The following is a 22,480-nucleotide window of genomic DNA, read 5'->3' as shown; positions in this document are numbered from 1 at the left end:
AACAAACCAACACTACATATTTGCTACAAAGCTTAAGAAAAAAAAACTTATGAAATAAAAGTGAGTTTAAATATTTAAAGTTCTTCCTCAAATAAAACAGAGACTTTTGCACTATACTTGATTCTGCAACTGCTGTACTCCAAAATAAGCAATATGGAATTTGCTTGAACCATCTTAAAACCTTTAAGTTACTAAGCCAGCTCTGTATATCTAAAACAGAATACACCAATTGCAAAACCAGGAATGAATCAAACTTATCTAAGAGGATTTGTAAATCTTCTCCACTAAAGTTACTACTCTTCTTACTCTTCCAGATGAGTAATGGGTTCTTGTAGTGCACTGTTCTGTCTGTAGATAAAGGCATTGTTTACAGCTCCTAGTTCTCCCAGCTGTTCAAGCGAAGAAACACAGGGATCATGATCCTTTAACATATCTGGTAACTTGCACAACTTCTCCTGAAGGCGACGAGAACGCCTCACAGGGGTTAAGAATTTTATATCTTTAACAGCAGAGTCATTTGCCTCACACTGCATCTTCTTCTTCACACTTCAGAAAAGAAAAAACACAAACACATTTGTGGATTAAAGATGTATATTGAGCCATATTTAGTCTTACTGTCTTTCTATGGAAACATCCATGTGAAAGTCTGTCAAAGACCAAACAAGCCATGCTTCCTGCCTTAGCCAACTGTACCCTCCCATTCCCCCCTCCCCAGCAAAAAGAGAAGATAATGACCACATACAATGCCCCCAGAAGCTAAAACCAGAGAAGTGGTAAGTACGTTTTAAGCACTACATTCATTTTGCCCAAGGATAGAGTTCTTTTCCACTACGTTTGCTAGTCAAGAGTTGCTCCAGGCAAAAACACATATCCACCTGACTTTTTCCTAGATCCTCCACAGAGTGTACAGCCTTCTACACCAGGCATGCAGCAATTCAGGCTCCAAAGCTGGGCAGGACTTCCCATAAGTACATAATGTATTTTGGGTATCCTGAGCAGGGGAAGCTCTGCTTTGTAGTGTTCAGGGTAAGTATCCTAGGCTTTTCAGTGTTAACTCCCAGATGCAAAGAATTAAATTTTGTGACTAATAAGGTGACTCTTAAAGGTGTGGAGACAATTGATATTTATGCCAAAAGAAAAGCCAAGACAGATGGCTTGTGTCAATTTGAAAGATTTGAGTTGTGACAGGCCTATAAAGAGAGTCTTTCCTTTAGATGTAAAGCTCTTCTCCACCCATTCACCCCAATGGTGAAAGGAGAAGCAGCCCTCAAAAGATTAGACTCTTGGAATTCCAGCTCCAAACTGAATGTTCACTAGTCTAGGATGTTTGATTTGCTGCAGTTGTGATGCAAATACATATCACAGTTTCCCCAGACACTGTAAAAGTGCAGGAACTTCTAAGATTACCATAAGTGATCTTACCTTTCTAAGTATGGAGTGGTTGACAAATTGTATTTAATTAAATAAGACCCCTCCTTTTCTTTTTCAGGAGTCTTAAATTCTAAGTTTGCATCTTTTATTATATCTTCAGTTTTGTAGTTTTCAGACTTCTTAGTTTGTTCTTTGTACTTTGTTCTGTGCTTTTTACTTTCTTTAGGTAAGGTCTCTTGTCTTGACTTCAAGGATGAATCTGTTTCCTCTTTCTTGATCACTTCACTGCTAGTCTCTGCCTTCTCTTCATCATTCAAGTTGAGCTCTTTGAAGACTTCCTCTACATTCTCTACCGAAGAGTTAGCTTCTTTGCTGATAACCTCTTCTTTCACACATTCCTCTAAAAGTTACAAAGTTAGAAATAGGGACACAGTCATGATTAGTTGCAATTAAGGATCTAGTAACTAGCAGCAGAGTGTAAAACACGATGCAAAGGTCAGTGGTTTCACCATGTTCTTCAGTAACCAGTAAGGGGTATCTTTGAAATTCTAGAGCTTCTGCACACCAAACCATTTTTGCAACAACAATCTATTGCACAATAGTGTTTCATAGACCTTAGTTTCACCTACATTGCTAAAACCACATTTTCCCCACAAGCAAGGTGAATTATCACAAACCACAATGGCCTAAATTTTCAAAGGCAAATGATTTGGAATGGTCAACTTGACATACCTGAAAGCAGCCTGATTTTCAGGTGGCAGGTGTATAGTACTTTTTGAGGAAAAAACCACCACACTAGGCTGTGACAGTACCTCCCATAAGGCTTTATAGAAATATGCTTAGAATGTGTTTTATGCTACATATGCCATGTAACATATCTCCGTAAAGGTTATGATCTACTGAATGTATTAATCCTATTTGTATGCATGTATCATTTTTGTATTTGAAGTTATGAATGTTAGCTGTGTACTGGCTTGATTTCTAAAGAACCTTCGTAGAGCATTTGGTCAGTTCCTGGAGAAAGGAATGTTGAACATAGGCGTGCGCAGCCCATTTCATTAGGGTGTGTACCCAGGGAGACCCGCCCCTGCCATGCCCAAGCCCTGCCCCCATCCACTCCCTCCTACCTCCTGCCCCCTGACTTCCCCCCTCAGAACCCCCAACCCCCCCTGCTCCTTGTCCCCTGACTACCCCCTCCTGGGACCCCTGCCCCTAACTGCCTCCCAGAACCCCACCCCCTACCTAAGCCTCCCTGCTCCTTGTCCCCTGACTGCCCCCACTAGGACTTTACCTGTCCCCTGACTGCCCCGCCCCTTATCCACACCCCCACCCCGACCCCCAGAACTCCCACGCCTATCCAACTGCTCCCCACCCTGACAGGACCCCCAGAACTCCCGACCCATACACCCCCCCCTGCTCCCTGCCTCCCCCAACCCCTCCCCACACCCTTGCCTCCTGACAGCCCCCCCAGAACTCCCGACTCATCCAACCCCCCCCAGCTCCTTGTCCCCTGACCACCGCCTCCAAAGACCTCCCCCCACGACCCTCCTTGCTCCCTGTCCCCTGACTGCCCTGACCCCTATCTATCCCCCACCTCCTGACAGACCCTGGGACTCCCATGCCCCATCCAACCCCCCCTGCTCCCTGACCGCCCCCTCCCCTAACCACCACCCCTATCCAATCAGGGGCTGCAGGTTTGTATGATTTTTGGTGGTGTCCAAGCAGAGCTGTCCCAACCATAGGACGGATCGGGGCAACCGCCCTGGACTCCGTGCTTTGGGAGGCCTTGTGCTTCAGGGGGACACAGGGTCCAGGGCAGCCTGGGGGCTTAGCAGGGAGCCTGGCACCAGCGAGCAACCCGGCCCCAGCATGCCCCACCCCTTCCCCCAACCCCCCCACCACTGAGCAATGCTGGGAGCCGGTGGGGTGGAGCAGAGCGGGTTGGGGCCAGGTCACCTGCTGCTGCCAGCGCCAGACCCCCCGCTAACTCCCCAGGCTGCCCTGGACTCCTTGTCCCCCTGAAGAATATCCTGAGGCTCTCTCTGCCTGCAGCTCCCTCCCCCTGTCTGCAGGGGAGGCGCGGTCAGGCAGCTCTGGCACCGCCCCCCCCCCCCCCCCACAGCTCCCATTGGCCGGAGTTCCTGGCCAATGGGCTGGGAACCAGGTCAGCGCTGGGAGGGGGGAGGGAGGCAGCATACAGAGTTGCCCTGCCTCTGCCGACTCTCCCCTGCATGCAGGAACACTGGGGAGGGGGGAGCTGCCCCCAAGGTGAGAGCACCCCACCCCCCGGCCCAACCCACCCTGCTCCCTGTCCCGACTGCCCCCCCCCCCCTCCCGCCCCCCCCCCCCCCCCCCCCCACACACCCACACACACAGCTCTGCCTGCCCTGCATTAGGATGTGCCCAGGCACACTCCCTGTGCACGCCTATGATGTTGAAGTTAAATACTTAATCAAGAAACACTTAAAGGACAATGGATCTTGGAATGCTCCAATCCACATAAGTCTACTTGAGAACGTTCAAGGTAGCATGTAAACAATGGATGCTACCTGTAAAAACTGTCACATGTCCACACATGACTCACTTGCCCAGGTGACTCCTAAACTTCATCTTGGAGCTGGACTTTGCATAGGAGTGAGGAGGGGGTCTCCACCCACAAGAGAAAGTCTATTTAAACCCCTGGGAGACCCCTCCATTTTGTCTTCAGCTGGCTAAAGAGAGCATCTCCACCCCCCCAGGATACTTGGAAGAAACTGGAACACAGGGCAGTGACTGCAAGGGGTGTGAGTGATTGCTGGACCCAGGCTAAAAGGAGATTAGTCTGTAAAAGGGAGCATTCTGGAACTGGCGAGGATCTTATCTGTACTCAGTTTGATTAGACATAGATTTGCGCATCTTATTTTATTTTGCTTGGTGACTTACTTTGTTCTGTCTGTTACTACTTGGAATCACTTAAATCCTACTTTCTGTATTTAATAAAATCACTTTTTACTTAACTCAGAGTATATATTAATACCTGGGGGAGCAAACAACTGTGCATATCCCTCTATCAGTGTTATAGAGGTGAACAATTTATGAGTTTACCCTGTATAAGCTTTATACAGGGTAAAACGGTTTTATTTGGGTTTAGACCCCATTGGGAGTTGGGCATCTGAGGGTTGACTTCTGTTAGCTGCTTTCAGGTAAACCTGCAGCTTTGGGGTAAGTAATTCAGACCCTGGGTCTTTGTTGGAGCAGATGGGCGTGTCTGGCTCAGCAAGACAAGGTGCTGGAGTCCTGAGCTGTCAGGGAAAGCAGGGGTAGAAGTAGTCTTGGCACATCAGGTGGCAGCTCCCAAGAGGGTTTCTGTGATCCAACCCGTCACATAGGCACCTTTAATTCATCATACTGGATGATTCCTCAGCAGGAATTTGCAGGTGGTGGCTGATACTTTTGTGCCAATCAAGTGAATCTGCCCCAGTTACTGATTTTAGCCCCTGACCTTTTTGAAACATTTGAACCTCAGGCTTAAGAGGCTGGACACCACTGACAGTCAATGAAGAATAAAAATTGAAAAAAAAAAAAAAAAAAATCTATATATGATTGGGGCTCCCTGTCTGCCAGTGTCACTTGTCACTATTGGCAACATGCTAGCAGCTGAGGAGGAATCAGTAAGTTTTAATCAAACTTTGCATTATGTTTCAGACAACTTGAAGTTTAGACACTAAATAGATTAGCTTCCATACCATATGACTAACAGAGTGCACCCTGTTTTTTAAAAAGTTTAACACAGTAGTTCTCAAACTTTTGGACTGGTGACCCCTTTCACATAGCAAGCCTCTGAATGTGACCCCCTTATAAATTAAACACTTTTTTTTATACATTTAACACCATTATAAATACTGGATGCAAAGCAGGGTTTGGGGTGGAGGCTGACAGCTTGTGACCCCCCCCGCCCCCATGTAATAACCTTGCAACCCCCTGAGGGGTCCCGACCCCCAGTTTGAGAACCCCTGGTTTAACATTTTATTCACGGAGTCAGATAATTTAAGGTTAACTGAAAGAAAGAGTATTCAATCTTACCAACAACTGACTTTGGAAGATTTTCAGTATTCTTCATAATATCTGCTACTGTGTGTCGTAACTCATCCTTAGGCTGGAAGAAAAGTTGCTTCCATTAATGGACCATATAGTCCCTACTTAGTTATTCTAGAGTTTAATGTGGAAATTAAAAATAAGGTGATGCAGTCTGCATCACCTTAAGTTATATTATGAACATTACAATTGATTAACTGTATTATAAACAGACTTAGAAAGATTAGATTTTTATTGGTAAATGTTGATTTCAACATGTGCGCTTGCACACAGGGACACAAAATGATGAAAAATATTTCCATCAATCACAACCAAAATTTACAGATAGGCAAAGTCAGAAACATGCTGGTTCAGAACTTAGTTTGATTTAAGGATATTTAGGGTATATATTTTGATATGCGACATTGACAATTTGTATTTTTAAACAATTACAAAGCTTTAAACTTTTTGAATCTCAGCATCCATGGTCATTAAATAATTCTCCCCACAATTTCCCGCAACCTGAAAATTTAAACCCAAAACAAAAACAACTGAAAATGTAAGGGATAAAAACTGAAAAAATGCTTAAACATTGATATTATCCATCAAAATTGTACAAACAAATCAAATTCTGCTAAGCCTAATTGTAAATCCTTATGTTAATGCAGTATGAACATGAGTCAAAGTGTGCAAGCAAAGATTGCAACATCAACTTTGCCACACTGCATATGATTCATCCTGTACAATGTTGTAGCATTACTGTTCCTGCTGGAACCTGAATTTTTGCATACAAGTCTTGTGTTTCTTTTGCAACCTTAATGTTAGCAAATCCTATAAATAAAAGTAACAATAACTTCTAATGTTACTTAGATGTTCGAGACAAGGTGGGGGAGGTAAAATTGTTATTGGAACAACTTCTGTTGGAGAGAGAGAGAGAAGCTTTTGAGCTACAGTGCTCTTCGGGTCTTCAGTGTCACAGCTAAGTACAAGATCAATCTGATAGATATTCAGAGGCAGTGGTTTTCAAACTGTGGGTCACGACCCAGAACTGGGTCATGGAACGGAAGGGACTGGGTTGCGGCGGCTCCGGTCAGCACCGCTGACGGGGCCGTTAAATGTCCCATCAATGGTGCTGCTTGGCTAAGGCAGGCTAGTCCCTACCTGTTTCTACACCGCGTTGCGCCCTGGAAGCGGCCAGCAGCAGGTCCAGCCCCGCCTAGGAGCCACACATGCTGCTGGCTGCTTCCAGGGCGCAGCGCGGTCTGTTGTACCAGAACAGGCGGGAAGCCTGCCTCTGCACCCCGGCTGCGCCACTGACTGGGCGCCGCCGGAGGTAAGCCCATACCCCAACCCCCTGCCCCAGCCCTGAGCCCCACCCACCCAGAGCCCCCTCCTGCACCCCAAACCCCTCATCCCCAGCTCTGCTAGTTAGCAGGCACCAATTTTCTTCAACTGGGTCACCAGAAAGAAAAAAAAAAAAAAAACACATTTGAAAACCACCATTCTAAGGGATCATTCAAGGTAAAGTGGCCCATAAAAAACTCCTGTAGTCATACGACAAAAAGGGAGGGCTAGTGTGTTACACATTGTTGTCATGAGCCATAAAACCAGTGTCTTTATTAAGACCATTATTTTTAGTGTCTAGCAAAGTTATGAATTTAAGCTCCCAGGCTTACATTTGGAACCCACTAACCTCCCCCCCCTGTCATATGACTACAGGTGCCTTAGCAGGCCACTTCACATTAAATCATCCCTTCAAACAGTGGTTTTCAACCTTTTTTCATTTGCAAACCCCTAAAATTTTGAATGGGGGTGAAGACCTCTTTGGAAATCTATTGTCTGTATATATAGTTGAATTCTGTTCAGTCAGTTTTCAGTCTAAATCTTTTGTGGCCTATGTCAAAGGCAGAGGTCCCCAAAGTGTGGGGTGCACCCCCCAGGGGCCTTCAGGGGGATGCAGCGAGTCTGGGCCAGCCCCCATGGGGGGCAGAGAGGGAGCACCACCCCACCCCTCCCCAGCCACAGCCTCAGCTCCCATCCTCGTGCTTGGCCCCACCTGCAGCCTCGGCATGGCTCCACTGCCAGCCCTCACTGAGGCCCAGTTGCAACTTCGCTCCTGCCATCTCCCCCAACCTTGGCCCCTAGCAGCGGCTCAGTCACCAGACCCATCCCTGCAGCCCCAGCTTCGGCCCCCTTACCCCGTCCATGCCGCCCCCACCCACCCTTCACTCTAGGAGGAAGCAGGGGGGCGCAGTCCTCAAAAGTTTGGGGACCACTGGTCTAAGAGGTTGAGAACCATAAGTAGTTAGCACATATTCCATCTGTTTGATCTTGTATTTAGCTGTGACTCCGAGTGCCCTTCCCAGCCCTGAAGAAGACCTCTGTGTAGCTTGAAAGCTTGTCTTTCTCACCCACAGAAGTTGGTCCAATAAAAAGATATTACTTCACCCACCTTGTCTCTCTAATATCCTGGGATCAACACAGCTACATCAATATTGCATACATTAGAAGTTAGTTTTTCATCATTTTTCCTAGAAGTAATTTTGATGCTCATTTCTCTCCTCTTGAAAAGTAATAGTTGCTGTTTACTGAAGTTGCAGCATAAATGCAAAGATTCACAATTGCAACAAGGTTATAAAGCTTGTGTTTAATTAATTAACTCAATGTAAGTGAGCCACCCCTTTTTACTAGAAGCAGCCAGTGTTAATATATAGAACAGGGATCAGCAACCTTTGGCACGCAGCTCGCCAGGGTAAGCCCCCTGGTGGGCCAGGCCGGTTTGTTTACCTGCCGCGTCCGCAGGTTCGGCCGATCGCGGCTCCTACTGGCCACAGTTCGCCACTCCAGGCCAATGGGGGCGGTGGGAAGCGGCACAGGCCGAGGGATGTGCTGGCCGCCGCTTCCCGCCGCCCCCATTGGCCTGGGACGGTGAACCGCAGCTAGTGAGAGCCGCGATCGGCCGAACCTGCGGACGCAGCAGGTAAACAAACCGGCCCCGCCCGCCAGGGGCCTTACTCTGGCGAGCCGCATGCCAAAGGTTGCCGATCCCTGATATAGAAGAGGGATAGTCTATTTTTGGTCAAGGTCCAAATTTCTTGGTCACAGTATAGTCAAGGTCCAAACTCCAGAGAAAATGATTTTTATAAACAACATCGATAAATAAAAAGATTTCGGGGTCCATTAAAAAGCATCTTGTGTTCTGGATTTGGCCCATGGTCAGCCTATTGACCTCTGATGTAGAAGTTCTGCTGAATGCACCGGTTTTTACATCCATCACTCTTTTTCACTGCAAAAACCCCAAGATTCCGCTTCTCACCTGTGCTCCTGCCAGAATAGCCTCCTCATAAACAGCAATGATCTTTTCAATTGGGCCCAGCTGTTCAAGACGCATGCGACACACCCAGTATTTTGCAAGTTTTTTCGCATCTGGAACACTCTGAATCAGCTTTTCCAGCATTGCACGTACTTCATCCCCAGGAAAACCCTAATATTTACATAAAATGACAGGAAGACTGAATCCTAATAAACATATTCCAAGGTAGTGACTATAGAGTTGTTACTGAAAACTTGTATTTGCTTCTGTTTTTTTCTAGTGACCCTGAATAAATTGGTAGCAATGAGAAATATTTACATTCACCTAGTCTTCAAAATGAAATTGTCTGTACAGAGTGTTAGGAAATAGGAGATCATTTCTCTTCTCCAAGTTCTAGAAGCGTCACTTTTTAGGTAACTTTTGTAAAAAGGTTCAATAAAATTAATGAACTAACAAGTGGACTATGGAATTACTTCCTTTCCTTTGATACTGGGCACCACATAAAAGTCAATTCTAGATCTTGCTTTCTAAATCAGGTGGTTGGTTACTTGGGGCTGAATCACATGAGCCCTCAGAGCATGAAATTACTACTGAAGTCAATGGGAGTTCCATGCACTAAGGGCATACAGGATCATGATGTTAGCATACAACAAAATGAATACCTGTTCTGTTAAATGTAGACATTCCACAAGAGTTTTGTTGACATTTTCACTGAATAATCCTTGCTCATCCTCTTCTACTATGGCAGCCCAGAAAGACTCAACTGGTTCTTTTGGAGTTTCTTGTGATGTCTGTGTCTCAGACTGGGCTACTTGTAGCACAGTAGATGATGGCCTCTTTATCACGTTTCCTTTGGCTGCCTTCCATTCAGCCAGACGAATTCTGCATTTAAGTAAATCAGTATATTAGCATCTGTTGTAGAATAGCTTATTTTTCACCATATATACAAAGATTAAGATTAGGGCCAGTCAACACAAGTCACGTAAAAACATACTTTGAGGGTAGATGAGGAAAGTCCTTAGAGAATTCTTAATTATCACCTCTCTCTAATCAAGCCATGCAGATATCACCTATGCATGGAAGCCTTTGAAACCTTGATGCCACTACTTCCATCTGCTAGAGATGTTTATGATCAGCAAGTTGAGACACTTCTATCTTCTCTTGTCCAACAGCAGCAAAAAATTGAGGGTATAAAAACAAACAAAAACCCACCACCAACCCTGTTTTTCCTACATAGTGCAGAGAACTGCTTCTAAGCTACTGGGATGGCCCCATAAGTTTAGAGAACAAAAATTTGAACTGAGTTTATACTTATGAGAAGCACTAGACTGAGTCCTAAAGACAGAATCCCTTTATCCACAGAACAGGCAGAACATAGGGTATGGCAGTGCAAGCACCCTACCATAGCAGACCTGGGTCCTATTCCAAAAGGGCCATTTCTTAAGAGTATACATCAGATTCTATCCCCATTTGAATCCTTTGGCTTCATACTGAAACTGCCAATTATTGCTAAATTACAGATATCTACTGGGATAACTGCACCAAGAATACCAATTCATTTCATACAGGCCACCAGCCATAAGCTGGTAACAACTGTCTCTAATTATCTAGACTGGATTCAGATCTCTGATCTAGAGCTGAAAAACACTATTCTATTAGTGAATGAAGCAATCTAGTTCTCCTCTCCTATTACACAGTTTCTAATAAATATTACATTCTACATACATCATGCACTAAGCTATTTTTTGTAAGTTGCTGTTTGGCTGTGGTTTGATTACATATACACCAGCGTCAGGTTTGCCAAGGCCAACACAACACAAGAAGGCCTGAAACACTGGAGATGTGTTTCTCTGATGCTGCAGAAACTACAACGAAGCAGGACAAGTTGAGAGCCTAAAATGCTGCTGCAATATCTGAATTCTACTCCTCAGTTTTAAATCTTGGTTTCTTTAGAGTCTGATGGCTTTCAACCAGAAAAAGGTAGTTTGCAGTTCTGAGCACAAGAATGTCTATATATAAACTTACTAGTGGACCTAAAAACAATATGAGCACATCCACTCACAGCTGAAACAAGTCTATTGAGATCCATTGGGGGGGGGAGGTGTGAAGGAGAGGGGGGCCCCTTTTAAAAAAAAAACCCACATACACAGAATTTGATTAATCCAGTTACCTTCTCTCTTCTGTTGATTCTTTTGGCAAAACATATTTTCTGTTGCCAGCTTTTGAATCCTGGGTGGCCTTGGTACCACAGGTTACAGAAACAGACTTTGCTGAAGTTCCTAATCTGACATCTCTCAGTGGAACCTCAGTTCTCTTTGCCCCAGGCACAGAAGGGGGCTTAGCATTGTGAAGAGCTGTCTTTAATGATGGTGGCCCACTTTTATCAGGCTTTTTTTGGACAGTCATATTATTTACAGACACACTTGTGACTATTTGTTTCTCCTTGTTCTGGATGGACTTTGAGTGGGTGCTATGAGAAGCCCTCACAGGTGGTCTCTTCTGAAAGGGGGTGGCATGTACAGGTTTAGCAGCACTAGCCAAATTTGTGGCTCTAATATTATTTCTGACTGTATTATTGCTGCTGGTGGATGATGGTCTCACTGCTGGTTTGGTGGCAGGAGCTATAGGTTTCTTGTTTGCCAAAGAACTCTTTGCATCCTCATTTTCTAGTGTTTTTCGGAAGGAGTTTATCTTCGATGGGATAACCTTGCCACAATATGAGCCAGGCACATGTTTCTTTGGCAGGCTGGCATCAGAGTTCTGCTTGTCTGCAATCAGTTGCTTCTCTTTGATGTTTCTTTTGTGCAGGAAGGACTGGCTAAATGACACATGATAAGTTTTTATTTCAACAGCTTCATCTTTGGAAGTGTTAATAGCTGAACTAAAATCTTCAGGACTGCAATTTGTTCCTACAGTTGAGTTTGTCAATATGGTAGTAGTTTTCAAGGTTTCATCCTTTGAAGAGGCAGTGGTTTTTTTCAGAGTGTTGTTTGACTGAGTCCATGGAGGTCTATTAGCATTTTCTTTATCTTCCTGAAATTGGAAGGAACATGAAAAAATATTAAAAATGTGTAACATATGGCAATAATCTGCATTTCATTTCAGCAATTTATAAGCCTTCCAATCAGTGGTAGGCTTATAAGACTTTGGGGGAAATTAATAACACTGTAAGTTGGCCTTGAAGAAAATGGGGATGCATCACACCTACAAGGGAGTCAAACAAGGGGAATATGAACTGTTATTTCTACTTGCCACTGCAAAATCGTCACCCAAGCATTGAATAAGGATAAGAGAGGCAACGGTTTCTAGAATCTAAAGCTGTGGTTCTCAACCAGGGTGTGACACACTATGCCTCAGGGGGAGTGCCCTGTAACCCCCATATTCATCATTTATATACAATTGTGATATTTTATATAAAGTATGCCATGTGAGGTATCAGGGGAAAGGTTATGATCTGCTGAAAGCCATGGTTCTATCTAAATATGTATATCATTAGTGCATATGAAATTATGAAATTGTGTTGAATGGTTGGTACTAAAACATGCTGAGAGTTGGGGAATTGCCCAGATATTAGATCCCTAGAGACAAGGACAAGGGAGCGAACCAACGCCCAGGCCGGTGTCAAACAACCATCAACAGCCATTGTCCAGCAAGGAAGCTACAATGCAATGACTCACTTGCACAAGCCACACCAGGGGAATTGCTCAACCTTGCCTGGTGACTCAGCAATGCCCATCAGATACGCCTGGACTTGTGTTCTCCAAGCACATGGACTGAGGGTATAAAATAGAACACAGTGGCCTCATGCTTGGCCTTTTCTCCTCGCCTCATCTATGGTGCAAGCAACAAGGACATCCAGAAGACTCCAGCAGAGAAGACTGGCCCAGGTTTCAAGGGTGAAACCTGTGTACTATGAACTGCAATGTCCAGTGGGGTGAGAAAAACTGCTTAACCTAGAATGTTGCCCAGTCCAATAGGGTTGAGAGTTTAGACTGCATGCTTATATTTTATTTTATGTTGGTAACTAACTGACTTTTTGCTCATCACTTAAAATCTATCTTTTGTAGTCAAACTGGTTTTACTGTTTATCTTTACCAGTGAGTTTGCCTGAAGTGTTTGGTAAATCTGCTCAGGTTCACAAAGGCTGGTGTATATCAACTTTCCATTGATGAAGTGGTGAACCAATTAATGAACTTGCACTGCTTGTCTTGAGCAAAGCACGACGGTATATTCTTGAGGTACAAGACTAGGAGCTGGGGCGATTTGGCTGGTGCCTTTCTCCATGTGATTCATGAGTGGGCTCTGGAAGCATTCATGCAATCTAGCTGGTGGGGGGGCTCCACATGCAGTTGTTCTGAGTGATAACAGCGCCTGGAGGGGGTTGCTGCTCGTCACTAGCAAAGCATTGAGAGAGACAGCCCAGGCTGGAGAGTTAAGAGGGCACAGGGGTCCCAGGCTGTACCCCAGGGATTCCATCACATAGGGGTCCGATTTTTCTCAAACTTTAAAAAAAATATTGGGATACAGTATATTCATAAAGATAGCACTTCCTAAGGCTCTGCAGGAGCACAGATTAACTGGTTAGTATGAACGAAATCTTAATCATTTACTGCTACATGTGTACAATTTCTTCCATGTTGTGGAAGTCACTTATGTTAATGCTAAAACAAGCAGTTTTACCAGTGTATCAGTTATGTAAAGGAAAAAAACCCTCATACAAACTTACCATTTTCTGCTTAGCAGATTTTAAGACCTTTATTTTGTCTTCTGGTTTATCACTAGCTGCTTTCCCAGTTCTGTTATTGCTTTTAAAAAAGTCAAAAGCAAAGAGTTAAGAATAGCTAAAAATATATTTTGCATAATATACACTATAGTAACATTTCTGTATGTTAAGCAGGGAAACCACCAAGATCTAGCATTCATGGTTTCCACAAGATAGCACAATAGTAGCTTTGTCCCAAAAGGAAATCTATTTCAGTTTGAATTTACAAATCAAAACCACAGCATAGAAATATTTCATGCCACAAGCATAAGACACATATACCAGTTCCTCTTGCCAACACAGAAGAGAAAGAGCTAGTAGCTATTATCTTTGCTTTAGAACAGTGGTTTTCAAACTGCAAATCGCGACCCAGTACTGGGTTGTGGCAGCTCTGGTCAGCATCAAAAACCGGGCGATTAAAAGTCCCGTCAGCAGTGCTGCCTGGCTAAGGCAGGCTAGTCCCTACCTGTTCTGACACCGCGCTGCACCCCGGAAGCAGCCAGCCGCAGGTCCGGCTCCTAGGTGGGGGGGCCACGGGGCTCCATGCACTGCCACTGCCCAAACACCAGCTCCACACTCCCATTGGCAGTTTCCCAACGGGGGACGGTGCGCCTGCAGGCGAGAGCCACACGGAGCCGCTTGCGCGCCTCCACCTAGAAGCCAGATCTGCTGCTGGCCACTTCCAGGGCGCAGCACGGTCCACGGTGCCAGGACAGGCAGGAAGCCTGCCTTAGCACCCTCGCTGCACCGCTGACCGGGAGCCGTCCAAGGTAAGCCTACGCCCCAATCCCCTGTCCTAAGCCCCCCCAAATCCAGAGCCCCTTCCTGCACCCCAAACACCTCATCCCCAGCCCCAACCAAAAAAAGAGTAAGAAAGTGAAAGGACAGATTGAAGTACTCAATTAGGATGAGCAATATTGCAGCTGCATTGATAATTAGGGTTAGAAATCATTGTACTAAGATAGCATGATGTTTCCAGTGAACATCCTGACTTGCTACAAATTAGCTGTAGGAATATAGCAAATATTTGACATCTCATGTTATACATTCAAAGTGTAGCACAAATGCTAATTCTCACAACACCCTTAAGGAGGAAAGCAGTCTTATTCCTGGTTTTATAGATGGGAAATTTGAGGCACAGAAGTGAAGTGACCTGCAAAAGTCATGCAACAAATCAATAGCAGAGCCAGGATTAGAACTCAGGGTTCTCTTACTCAGTCCTTCTTACCACACTATCTCCAGTTTACAGAGGTTTGCTATCACTTATACTTCTAGAAAATATGTTGTGCTAAGCAGTATTTGTTACTCAGAGGCTTTTAGCCAGGAGCAGGATATAAAACTAAAGAGATTTAAATAATGTAACTTTTTAAAATTTGGTTAAGTGCTATTGATTGGTAATTCAGTTTCCCACAGCAAGCGTGTAAAGGGGTAAACTGGCCCCTTCATGGTAGACAGATTTAAACAGACAAAGGTATTGACTCCACCTGATATTTGTCCGCTTCTCCTGTATGAGCAATCCAGAAATGGCCTTTTTTCTTAACAAGTACTCTTCAACCTTTTGTCTTCTTTGTTCTAATGGATTAAAAGACAGTTTAACATTTTTTTAGTGTTACACAAAATCCTTATTTCCAGCTCAACCCATTTCTAACAAATTTATAAGAATCGAATTGGCCTAAACGTATTTCATTTTTATCAAGACTCAAAAGACAAATTAATAAATAAAGCCTCTGGACAGAGATTTGAAGAAAAGATTTTTATATATAGTCAGAATTTTAATAGCCACACACCACACAGCAATTTTATCTTGATTTTCATTTAACACTTTGTACATACACCTCTACCCGATATAACACTGTCCTCAGGAGCCAAAAAAAATCTTACCGCGTTATATCGAACTTGCTTTGATCCGCTGGAGCATGCAGCCCCGCCCCCCCGGAGCGCTGCTTTACCATGTTATATCTGAATTAGTGTTATAGCGGGTCGCGTTATAGCGGGATAGAGGTGTATTCAAGTGTGGCTTATTTAAACATTTCTCAGTTGGTGCTCTGCTAAGTTAACCATTGAACAAGAACCGCCCCCCAAGTCACAGTGGTGTTCTTTTGTTCTCTGTGGCTGCCTCTACAGGGACTTTTCACCTCTTCTACTGTGGGTCTAGCATTGGTGCAGTTCCACTTGCAGCAGCAACAATGAAGTGCTATCATAAAGGGCACAGAGGAGCTTATGCCAGCACTGAGTCTACAGATAGACAACACTGGTAAATGCCATCAGAACCTGATCTTCAGTTTATATTCGTGCTTTTTTGTCACCACACAGATGCAGAACCAACAGTAGAACAAGCATGGAGAAATGTTTATTTAGATATAGTCTTACCATGTAAAAAGGCCTGAAAGGGTTGGGTTTTTTTTTTTTTGGTGGGTTTTTTTTTGTTTGTTTTTTTTAAAAGAAAACACCACAAACCTGTTTTTTTACACATCAGTGAGACACTCAGGAATGTGAAGCCTTAATTTCCCTGTTTTTACTGAAGGAGTTGGACAACTGATGTAGACAGAGAATTCTCTCAGACCCCTAACTGAAGGGGCAGGGTGCTGAATCTTCAGCCAAGCTTCCCCCCTCCACACACAATTCAGTATTAAGGGTCTCAGTGGAAGTCACTTCCTATCTCAATCAGTTTTCACCCCCACAGTTTTTCTAGTGTCATAAGACTAGTAGTTCTCCAGTTATTGTCAGAGTCATTCAGTAAGAGAAAGGTAAACAAAAACAAGTAGAATTTTTTTGGGGGGGGGTGGGGGGATGAGGAGGTGCTAAAAACCTTTCAGGCATTTCACAAATCTACCATAAAGTGTGAGGGAGAACAAATCTAGGCCTTGTCTATACTGCCACTTTGCAGCACTGCAACTTTCTGGTTCAGGGATATGAAAAAACATACCCCTAAGCACCGCAAGTTTCAGCGCTGTAAAGTGGCAGTGTAGATAGTGCACCAGCGCTGAAAGCTACTCCCCTCGTGCAGGTGGGTTTTTTACAGCGCTGGTGACGCAACTACGCTGCTGCACTTTAGTTCCCTGGCCCCTTTTTTGGTCCCCGTGTCAGAAGTTAAGGATGCAGTGTTCAGTTTTTAAATCTGAATTCTATACAATAGTGTGATGTGTTAAACCTTTAATCTAGGATTACTGTTTTAACAACCTAACATTCATTGTTAATATTTCACCTCTTGGTGCTGTTTTGGAAGAATGTTTATACTATATAATATATACATTTATTTGGTTGCCGCTATCAGTGGAGGACTTTGGTTGATACCAGCTGTTAGAGGCAATGTGAGGGAAGGTGCAGCTTGTTCCCCACTGCGACTTCAGGTGAAAGGTTAAAAATCTGCTTTTCACAGAACTAGCAAAGATTTTTCTAAGGTATAAGCTCCAGAGAAAAGTTCCATTCTGTCTCCACCTGCTTTTCTATTTGCTTCCTTCTCACCTCCTGTCCAATGTGTTTAAAAAGTCCGTTGAAAATAGTACTGTGACCGAGGAAAGGAAAGGCATTAAGGAAGATTTGGGATTGCACTGTCACCAGTATGCTGATAACACTATGCCAGTGTTTCATTAGACCCAGGATTGGTCTACACTAGAAAAGTTATACCAGTGTAATTATGGCAGTTAGGGGGTATGAGGTTTTTGTAACTGAGTCCACACTAGGACTTTTATATCGGAATAAAGGTGCCTTATACCCGTTGTGACAGTCTACCCCTATGTTCACACCATTGTAATATTGTTTGTACAGTACAAGGTATGCCTAGTGATGTATTTAAAAACTCAATTTGCTGGTCAGTATTGTCCTGGTAAAATATGTTTGGCAACATTGGAGTTTAATAACCCCATACAGGGGAATCTTACAACACACATTCCAAACCCCACAGCCCTGCCCAAACAGAAGGTTGCAAACAGGTTTATCCTAAGCAAAGGAAAGAATGTGTGCTTGCCTTCATTTGCATTTAAGCAGTAAATAAAAGTCATCAAGCAGGAATGGAAGACAAAGGAAGTTCAAACAGGTGGGGGGAAAAAACAGCAGGGAATATCCTCCCACATAGACTGTCTCCTGAGTCTCAACTGGAAATATTTTTCAAAGACAGGGACAAACAATAAAAAAGGACAAACACCCCAAGGAACCACTCTTTCTAACCTGCCTATCACATTTACTGCACCTGAAAAGACAAAGGAAGCAGCCATTGGATCCTGGGGGAGGGGTCCTGACCTAAAAGAGTTTTGTCAATAAGACTGCGGAAAGCATATGGTGAAAAGCTTTGCTTTGAAGCCAATCGTGTGTTAAAGTTGGGCATCAGTAAGCATTTTATCTTTATTTTTCTTGTAACCACTTCTGACTTTTATTCTTCATTTCTACTCACTTAAAAATCTCTCTTTGTAATTAAACGTGGTTTATTGCTTTATCTAATCCAGTGTGTTCAAGTTGAAGTGCCTGGGTAACTCCATTTGGGGTAACAAGTTGTGCACACATTACTCCCTTAAAGCAAGATAGGGCTCAATATATTTGAGCTATTCAGGATAGGGCTGGGCAGTACAGGATCTGTAGTAAGAGGAGGCCCTGAGATATATATCTTGGTATCAGAGGCCTGGTATGAGGCCTAAGGCCTGAACTAAAGTAATGGTCAAGACTTTGCTAACATAAAGCAAAGTTAAACTGTGAGCCAGAAGCAGGCCCTGCTCACAGAAGCTGGCAAGGAAAGGGCTGATGCTGCAAAAAGAGACATACCTAAAAGGTACTGGACACCAGATATCAGAACATTCGCATACTTGTACATTCCACACACAAGGAACAGGCCGACCCATCCCAATGACAGGGGCAAAAGGGTAAAATGATGGATAGAGTTGTTTTGATTGAACCAATCTGTACAAGGTGAGAGGCAGCACCTTGCTATGTAGAGGGGTTGCACCTCAATACTTCAGGAGTGATGTGTAACTTGTTTGTACCTGTGTATAAGAATGTATCCCTGGGGTGGTGTCTTTGTCCGGCCACGGGGGCAGTGGAAAGTCCCGCCACTGAGCCGGGTCCTTGCCAAGAGGCATCTATTAGTAGTATGCCCGGTAGACTAAGTAATCTACGGGGAACTGCAATTGTGTCCAAGGTTGCAATAAACCTAGTTGACGTGACTTTGCATCTTACTAGACTCTGTGGTTATTGGGGGTTCTCTTCGGGTCTGCTGGGTCAGCTATCTGCGCAGAGCTGGGGCAGCACAAAGAGGGAACACACGCACACAGCCGAGTGATATCAACATAGGAGAAAGCAGAGCACCACACCGGTAGCAACTGACAACAGGACCTATTGGGGGAAAATCTGGGACTCGAGGTATGTTTGGGTCACCCTGCAGCATAACCGAGGCTGGTAAGAGCCAAGGTAGATCTGGCTGGCTTTCTGCAGTACACACAGACATGGCTGGAAGTGATTTACATGCTGGAGGCTTTTAGTGGACAGTCCAGGCTGGTGGCTACAGAAGCAAGGAATTGTAAAGGACACCCCAGGATACAGGGCAGGGGTGACACAGCCACTCATCAGTCTGCACTGTATAGCTTATTTTTCCCAAACCAGAATAAAGCTATACTGGCATAACCACTTGTATACTGATATAACTGCATCCACACGGGGGTGGGGGTAGGGGTAGGGGGGTTGCTAATTTTAAAGCAGGAAAACTTTCTAGTTTAGTTTGCTTATGAGAATGTCTTGTGGGACAGTGTCAAAAGCCTTACTAAAAATCAAGTTATATCAAGTCTACTACTTCCCCACATCCACTAGGCCAGTAAGCCTGTCAAAAGAAAGAAATTAGGTTGGTTTGGCATGATTTGTTCTTGACAAATGCATGCTGGCTATTCCTTATAACCCTTTGGTACATAGGAGTCATATATTCAAAAGCACTTGTGACTTAGGAGCAAGAGTCCCGTTAACCTCAAAGTGCAAATCCTGATGGACTATAGCCCAATCAAAGCGTTTCAGCTGTCTTGACTTGTGGAAACTCAACATATCAAAAGGCAATACTGGCTGTAATTATAGAATGGGCTATTTGCTTATCAATTTTATTTGAATTTGTTTTATTATCATAGTCAAGTCATTAGTAAGGCCTCAGATTTGTCTTTTTCAGCATTTTAAATGTGAAAATTCTCTAGATAAATCTGAAATTCTATTAACAATTGACCAAACAAGTATAAAAATCATCCACCCTGGCAATTACAGACTATAAAGTGGGAAGAAAAAACCCTACCAACATGTAAATAAAACATTCTACTTAAGTTTTATAAAATGTGTGGGTTTTTTAAGTCACTTTTTACCTGCCCTATTGAGAACATTTCCCTTTTTGACCAAGTAGGCCCTCCTTTTGCTACTCAAGTTTCCAATCTTGGGGTTCTCTTAAAACCTAAACTGTCTGCGATGACCAGATAGCAGCATTGGTCAAGAGCAATTTTGTATCTTCCTGATTAACAAGTTCTGATCTTTCCTTTCAGATACTCATCTTACCAATATCATCCATGCCTCTTATCTCTAGATTGGATTCCTGCAAACTGCTCTAAATGAGGCTACACTTGAAGACAGAGAAACATCAGCTGATGATGATGATTGCAGCTGATCAGTCACTTAATAGGATTTTATACAAGAGCACATTATACTTTTACTCCAGAGACTGTGCTGGATCCCACTTTGCTGACAGGTGCTATTCAGGTTGTTGGTTTTGTTACATCAAGCCCATTATGCTGGGACTCCAGGGGAACCAAGAAAAAGCCTCTCCCAGCCAGACAGGTGAAATAATCTGGTGCAGTCCACAGACTTGGAAAGCAGAAGTCTGCAGCAGACTGATCTCAGAGCATCCTTACTGTAGAATTTGCTTCCCCCACTTAAATCTGACAGTACCCCAAATTAGATCATCTTCAAGGCATACTTTCTCAAGGCCCTTTTTGATTAAAAGAAGGAAGCAACTGGGATGAATTTAGCTATTTTTTCATCAAGGGTTGCAGAATCAGCTTCTTTAACAATGTATCTTTAAGGCACAACAGTAGTGATAGTTGCGTATATTAAAGACAAGTCGAATTGTGCTGTCCCTGGAACTGTCACATGTTCATACTTGCTAGAAAAGAGCGCTAAGAAGTTGATTCAGTGTAAACTAACCAGATGTTTTCATGTGACCAAAGAGGCTACCCCGCCTTTCCAGCCACAGTTGACGGACCCTGCCCCTTCCCCCGTGGCTCGTTTCTCTGGGTTGTGGGGGCTTGCGGGACTATAGGCTTGGAGGCCCCGGGACATTAGAGACACACGGTGGGTGAGATAATCCAGTAAAAGATACTGCGTCTCACCCACCTCGTCTCGTCTCGCCTCGGCAGCGGTGCGGATTTCAGACCCGGATCCGCCCGCTGGCCCGTCTCCCCCCGACCGCTATGCGACACACGGGCTGCTTGAAGCGGGAGGGGGTTCAGGGCCAGCTCCGGGCGGGACGGGTCCCCGGGCAGGGGCCGAGGGAGTGGCCGGGGCTCCCTCCCGCTGGCGGGGGGCCCTAGGCGAGCCCGGCTCAGGGGCGGCTCCACGGGCCCTGCCGGGTGCCTTCCAGCTGCGTCCCGTGAGAAGGGCCCCGGGGGCGCGGCGCTTACCTCTGTAGGCCGGCTCGGCTCTCCGGGTGGCCGGGAGTTGCGGAGGAAGGCGGCAGCTCATAGCCGCGGACGATATAAAGGGAGGGAGCCACAGAACCGCCGCGACCACCCGCTCCGCCGTTTGAATGAGGCGGCTGGTACGGTACCGCCTCCGGGATTGGCCCGGCCGCGGGACTTGAACTGGCCAATGGGCTAGCTCCCTGGGAGAGGCGGAGCCGCGCCGCCTGACGCAGCGCGCATGGGCAGTACCACCGACAGCGGGCGCAGGGAGGAGGGGGGCTACTTGAGAGAGGTTTGAAACTAAACCGCTGCTGGGTCGTGGGTTGCTCCCAGATCCACAAGATAAAACAGAACAGGAGTACTTGTGGCATCTTAGAGGCTAACAAATTTGAGCATAAGCATTCATGGGCTACAGCCCACTTCATCAGCTGCATGGAGTGGAACATATAGTAAGAAGATAGATATCTCCAGAAATGCCTCTCTGCTATGTACATTGGCCACACTAGACAGTCTCTACGCAAAAGTATAAATGGACACAAATCTGACATCAGGAATTATAACATTCAAAAACCAGTAGGAGAACACTTCAACCTCTCTGGTCACTCAGAAACAGACTTAAAGGTGGCAATTTTGCAACAGAAAAGCTTCAAAAACAGACTCCAACCAGAAACTGCTAAGCTTGAATTAATATGCAAACTAGATACCATTAACTTGGGTTTGAATAGCGACTGTGAGTGGCTGGGTTATTACACATATTGAATCAATTTCCCCAGGTTAAGTATCCTCACACCTTCTTGTCATCTGTCCAAAATGGGCCATCTTGATTATCACTAAAAATTTTTTCTCCTGCTGATAATACCTCATCTTAATTAATTAGCCTCTTACAGTTGGTATGGCTACTTCCACTTTTTCATGTTCTCTATATGTATATATATTTCTTCACTATATGTTCCATTCTATGCATCTGATGAAGTGGGCTGTAGCCCATGAAAGCTTATGCTCAAATAAATGTGTTAGTCTCTAAGGTGCCACAGGTACTCCTGTTCTTTTTGCGGATGCAGACTAACATGGCTGCTACTCTGAAACGTGTCATTATGCAAGATAAAAAACCTGTACTGCCTTTCATAGCCTTCCAAACCGAGCCATCCCCATTTCGGAGGCACTGCCAATCACCAAGCCTCACACTTCAGTGACAAAGCTACTTAAAGAAAAGCAACAGGCTACTTAACTTAAATGAATGGGCAACTATGTACACAAAGAAGCCTTTTGGGAAGATCATTATCCCATAGGTGCCGACTCAGTGGGTGCTCCGGGGCTGGAGCACCCACGGAAAAAAATTGGTGGGTGCTC

General features: G+C 44.6%; 1 protein-coding gene across 1 annotated transcript; it reads right to left on the bottom strand.

Annotated features, from left to right (window-relative positions):
• Positions 1-293: 293 nt before the first annotated feature.
• On the bottom strand, positions 294-21,191 carry LOC113406863 (cytoskeleton-associated protein 2-like). Its single transcript, XM_026653657.2, is given in 9 exon segments — positions 294-546; positions 1,423-1,771; positions 5,434-5,506; positions 8,741-8,908; positions 9,400-9,619; positions 10,908-11,770; positions 13,464-13,542; positions 14,984-15,071; positions 21,131-21,191. Coding segments are annotated over 9 exon segments (2,154 nt in total).
• Positions 21,192-22,480: the final 1,289 nt, after the last annotated feature.

Source organism: Terrapene carolina, unplaced genomic scaffold (genome assembly GCF_002925995.2).
Source record: "Terrapene carolina triunguis isolate 2854851 unplaced genomic scaffold, T_m_triunguis-2.0 Scaffold142, whole genome shotgun sequence".
Classification (NCBI taxonomy): domain Eukaryota; kingdom Metazoa; phylum Chordata; order Testudines; family Emydidae; genus Terrapene; species Terrapene triunguis.
Note: the sequence above shows the minus strand (reverse complement) of the source record. Positions and strands in the feature narration are given on the sequence as shown.